Raw genomic sequence first — 6013 nt, forward strand, 5'->3', positions numbered from 1 at the left:
TTCTATCACTTGTATAGTTATTGTGTTTATTGTGAATGTTAAAAATGCAAACATATTCAGTCACTTGCCAAAACTTGTTAAAAGTACCAAGTAACTAAGGTGGTTTAAGCTGCATCCTTTAAAGTACTTCAAGGATAAAGACATTATATGCAACATCTGAAAAGCTGGACTCACAAAGGCTCCACTCATGCATTTAACAAATGTATATCTCCCACCAGGAGAATGCTATAAACAATCATTACTTTCAGACTCAACCTGAAAACACTGCTTAACAAGGTCAGACTTTTCTTCAGTTAAAATTAACAGACACGTGACAGATCCAAGAAAAACCCTGACTGAACTTGGGAGGCTACTTATTGACACATCCAGGTGTGAAAAATCTTATGATGGCATGTTTGCGCAATCCTTCAGATCTCTGGAATGCTTCACCCCCATGACTAAAAAAAAAAAGCTGGAACTTTTGGAATCAACATGCAGTGTTGGGACACGGATGGCTGCAGCATCAGTCAAGAATTTTGCTCAACCGTTGCAGTCTGTGGGAAAGATATTATCAGTAAATACAAAAGAGAGTTGGCACTGTGCACATATGGTGCCAGTTCCCCTCTGTGCTCAAAATGTCTGTGGCCAAATGCATCTTGCATTGCTTTTCTGTGATATACTGATCAGTTTGAACTGAAATTAAAGCTGCGTGCAGATGAGCAGGATTAAATAGGACTTTAACCCAGTATAGTTTGACATTTGGGGATTTAACAAGGTTGCCAATGAGCCCCTCTAATGAAATGCCTTTTAAAGGCATTTAATTGTTGGGTTTTTCTTTTCTTTGTCACCCATCTGTACCTTAGAAAGTCCAAATGAAAAAGGCCGACAGAAGAAGACAGAAATGATTCACAGTTCACACACTGCATAGCGTTACATACAGAGAACACTAATAACTGTCAGTAATTAAGGTGCAACAGATGTTACCGGCTGCCATGAATGTATATACAGAGTAACAGGTATGTTTGCTTCAGTTAAAATTAGGATTATAGTGCTTAAATACAATCAACAAGCAGCAACGCTATGATTCATTCAGCTGCACAGAGCAAGTATTGATTCGTCAGTGCAGCCATTGCAGTTCATGCGCCTTCTTATAGCTCGCGTTTGGCCTCAGAGAGGATGTGCTCGGGCGGAGCCTTGCTGAACCACTCAAACCAGGATCCGACGTACACCGGCACGCCGGGGACGCCGCACAGGTGGGCAGCCAGCACCATGTGGCAGGCCGTCACGCCGGAGCCACAAGTCCCGCATAGAGGCTTACCCAGGTCCACCTGTGACTCCTGGAAAAACTGCTTCAGCTTGTCTGTGGGAAGCATCTTGCCGTCTTCCCCGAGAAACATCTCGAAAGGCATGCATCTGGAGCCCGGGATGTGGCCTGGATCGACACCTGTGAAACCATGACACCCATTTAGAGTATAGCGAGTGGTGCAACTTGCATTCAAGTGTGCCTTTTCTCATCTTAAATGAAATGGTATCAATATTCATCATAATACTCCAGTTTCACATTTTCAGGCCCATTTAGTTTTACCGCTCAAGGGCAGTTTTGGATGAGAGGTTCAAAAAGATAGCTTGAATCATGAACCAGAAGATTTTTTGTGATTTTATTTTCATCCCTAAATTGGCTGTAGGTGTATTGGGGACACATTAAATTAGTCAAATTAGCTTTAAGGTAAGATCATAAGTGTAACAAGTTGTAGGCCATATATAAAAACCTACTTGATTTTAAATTTAAAACCTGTAACTAGCACAAATCATTTTGTTTTTGCAATATTCCACATTATCACAAATTGCACGTTGGCCTGATATTGTGCAGCCCCACTGTGTACATATGACAACCTGATTGTTATTTCAAATAACGCAAAACAGACGCGGAAGACTATTGATCTTATTCTTTTTTACAAGTAAATCTTTGTTCTAAAGCGTGTAAAAGACAAACAAGTCGTGAGAGGCGCGTGATGTGGGTGAACGTTTGCACCCGTATTTGTTTAAGGCAGTGATCCGTGCGATTCACTGCTTCACTCATTTGTTCTCCTGTTCAGGCGTCTTCGTCTTTTTTGTTACCCCTTTTCAACCCAAACTGCTCTTTTTTTAAATGTGCAAAAACAGTAAAATGTGGATGCTTCGTCCGTATTTAAACACGGATTTACTTTATTCTTGTGCGTAATTGCGCGCGTAAAAGTGTAGTCACCTTCTCTTGGTTCTGGTTCCAGTCCACGGAACCTTTCGTATGACCTCACGTCCACCAGCTGGAATTTCTGAGTTGGAATGTTATCCGTGATGTCCTCAAACGACTTGGCCCAGGGTCGGTTCATGGTGGCGGTGAACTTGGATGACTCGGGCTTGGAGTGCGCCGCGGACACCGGGTGACCCCCGCCGACCCAGTTCCTGAAGCCTCCGTTCAACACCGACACGTTCGGGTGCCCGAACAGTCGGAACATCCACCAGACCCGGGTGCAGGAGAAGGCGCCGAAGTCACTGGCGTCGTAAACGACCACATGGCAGTCGTTCCCGATGCCCAGGTCCCCCACGTAGTCCGCGAAGAACTCCTCGGTCGGTAGCGTGTGGTCGTACGGCGAGGTCCTGTCCGTGCACTCGTCGATGTCGAAGTAAGACGCGCCCGGGACGTGAGACTGTGCGAACTCCTTCTTGGCATCGCGACCCATCGACGGCAGGTACCAGGACGTGTCCAGGATCCGCAGGTGCGGACCGACCAGATTGCGCTTCACCATGTTCGCGAGCCATTTCGCAGAGACGAGAGTTTGAGCTTGCACCCCCATGTCTTCTGCACAGGGCTGGATTATCAGTGTCAACACCTACTCGCTCTGCCTATGTATTTATAGAGTTCGGCTGATAACTTATTATCACAACAACACTGCACAGACTGCCCAGAAAGAGACCGAGAGAAGGATGTATCACTGAACGAGGAGTGTTTTTAAAAACACAAAATAAACACTGTCCTGATCTTTTGTTCGCTTTACTGGTCACTCAGAGCTGTCTACTTTTTTTTTATAGCAACCCTCAAAGCCACACCTCTTATTAAAAAAAACAAACAGAAAAAAAAGAGTCATATCAGACAGCCCTTGTTTCCACACAGGAAATGGCTGCATTTAGGATCCTGGACTGAGGGTGAAACTTCTTTTTTTTTTTTTAATCATTTTTTTTTGTAAATAACACATCACGTTCTTGAATAGTAGAACTCAGTGGAGAAAACGTTTGACACAAATCCATGTAATTTAGTGTAATTTCAATCTAGAAGTGCTAAAAACGTATGATTCCGACCACTTGGAGGCTTTAAAAAACATTTCATATATAAAGCACTAAGCCTTGTGAAAGGCTAAATGTGTCTCCTTCAGCAGTGTATGAGCTCCACACTGGTATTCCAATTGTTATTTCCAACACTTGTCAGTGTTGTTTCCAAAAAGCTGTCAAGACACTGCAAATGACCTGCATAGTGTTAACAGAGGGCAGACACAGCTGTGGGAAATGCATTTGTTTAGTTATTTATTTACTTGTTCCAACCATCTGACTCACAGCACACAATACAAAACACAGGCCTCAATAGAAGGAGTGAAAAAGAAAAGGAAGGAACATGCACAAAACCACACAACGTCCGTCATCCACAAAGCATCTCCAAAACATGATGCTGCCGCCGCCATGTTCCACAGTGGGTGTGCTGCGTTCAGGGTGATGTTCACCGCGAGTTTCCCCACAACCTTAAATGTTCACAAATGTTCTCGAATGAACGTCTGAGGCCTTCACGGAACAGCTGGGTGTATACTGAGATGAGATTGCACACGGCTGGAGTCGATTTACTAATTAGGTGACTTTCTGAAGGCTGTTGGTTGCACAGGATTTTCAGAGTAAAGGGTTATGAATACTTTTGCAGACCACACTTTACTACTTCACAGTTACGCAACACGTTGTGTTCGTCACATGAAATCCCAATAAAAAAAAAATAAAGAAAATTTAAAGAAAAAATGTATTAAAAAAAAAGAAAAAAAAAAAAGAAAAAAAATATATATACATATAATACACACACACACACACACACACACACACACACACACATACACACACACACACACACATATATATATATATATATATATGTGGCTGTGATGTGACAAAATGAGGAAAGTTCAAGCGTTATTAATACTTTTACGGGCTGCTCTTCAAGAATTTTAGTGTGTGTGACGCAGCACCATCACGCATTTTAAAAACATTTCTTCAGTCCTCAGCACAAAAACAAAATTCACTGTAGGATTAATTCTGGAACGACGTCCCGTGGTCGGCTGAAGGAGGTTAATTCGGATCAATGATAGTCTGGACTTTGTGTCCAGACGGAATTGAGTTAACTTGAGTTGGAACTTAAAGAGGCCAGATTGCACACACATAACTGGTGAATGGTCTGTGTTTGTATGTGGTGCTTTTCTACCTCTTTAGCAGTCTTAGGACACTCACACACACACACACACACACACACACACGCACGCAAGCACGCACGCACGCACACGCACACACAGTAGCAGTTTAGCTTTTTCCCCACCAGGTGTCGCTCTCGGTTCACGGTTATGCTTGGCCAACATCTCCAGGATTTTCTCTTGTACAGTTCCACCACTGTGGTCCAAATCACCCTCCTGCAGGGGGGGGTTGGAATCTAGAAGATAGAGTTCAGAGACATATTGACATCCATCCATTCAACCTCCATTTGACTCAGACTTATGGAACTGGACACTGAAGTCAGTTCCAGGTGACAAAAGTTGAGTCGAGGTCACCAGTTCATCACAGGGCAAATACACACAGAGAGAGTCCGGCACACGTACCGGCAACTTTGGAGTTGCCAATTAACCGCAAATCCATGATTTTGGTCTGTCAGATTAAATCCGGGCTCAGGGAAAACATGCAAACTCCATTCAGAAAGACTTCATCCTAGGATCAATCGGGGGGGGGGGTGTTTGTTAATATTTGGGGGTAAAGCAGTCTGAGTCTGGTTCTACAGGTTTCTTATGTGAACGTTTGGGGTTTTTCTCTGTTAAACTACGTTGAAATGACTGCGTGGTATTTGGTGCTATAGAGGCAAAGTTGAATTGAGTTGAATTGAACAGACAGGCTGATCAGGGCAAAAGTCTCAAAGATTGTCAGTCCTCTGGTTGATAGTTTGATGGCGTAAAGAGGAGGACCTGAAACCCTTTCATAGACACATTTCTGACTACGTTTTGCAGTTTTTTGTTTATTTGCCATCTGATTCATATGTACAGTGTTCACTTTCAATTGAGTGCAAATCAAGCAATGTAACTAGTAATACTTGATCACACATTTTATTTAATGTCTTCACCGTTGTTTTTACATACTATATTTCTCTGGAATAGATTTTGGTGGAATCAGAAGGGATTATTTTCTGTACATGTTTTGAGAGGACTATCTTTGTCAAATGTCAGTAAAAGGTTCGATGAACCACTTGTCTTCCTTACTCAGTGATTTTTAAAATTCTTTTTTATTTTACGTCATCTTTTAAAGCGACGTCACACTGTCAAGACTCACATGAAAGTACCCGCCCAGCCTTAATCTTCATTTGCTGCATGTGTCTGCGCCTCCATCTTCATCTGCATCCCTCTGATGTTGACCCTCGGTGTGAAGTCGCACTGGCCTGACGAGGGGCTTCCTCTCTGCGAAACAGAGCCCCCTCTGTCGTCTGAAACCAGAGAGGTTGGCATTCCTCGGCCCTGGCCTCAAATAAGGGCCCGGATTCTTTCAGAAATAATCCAGATTCCCAGTGGGAATGCAAACCTATCCACTCTTCTTGTGGCAGCTGCCTCCCTCAAGGTGAGACAATCAGTGTCTTTGTGAAGCCAAGCTGATGCCAAGCAGGCTGAGGCCGGAGCAGGTCCAGTTCTCCTCCGTCCTGCAGTTTGAGCTGTGCAGAGGGTCTCTCTCTCTCTCTCTCTCTCTCTGGCTGTGGATAATTAAAAACAAAAAA

The 6013-nt window shown here is 43.5% G+C and overlaps 1 protein-coding gene across 1 annotated transcript; it reads right to left on the minus strand.

Annotated features, from left to right (window-relative positions):
- Positions 1-26: 26 nt before the first annotated feature.
- On the minus strand, positions 27-2990 carry LOC308140890 (3-mercaptopyruvate sulfurtransferase-like). The gene is made up of 2 exons (XM_080510852.1): positions 2225-2990; positions 27-1423 (listed from the first exon to the last, which is right to left on the minus strand). Exons 1-2 carry the CDS (start codon positions 2811-2813, stop codon positions 1128-1130), a joined length of 885 nt encoding a protein of 294 aa, XP_080366978.1. The 5' UTR covers positions 2814-2990; the 3' UTR covers positions 27-1127.
- Positions 2991-6013: the final 3023 nt, after the last annotated feature.

Source organism: Blennius ocellaris, assembly GCF_963422515.1.
Source record: "Blennius ocellaris genome assembly, chromosome: 16".
NCBI classification, from domain to species: domain Eukaryota; kingdom Metazoa; phylum Chordata; class Actinopteri; order Blenniiformes; family Blenniidae; genus Blennius; species Blennius ocellaris.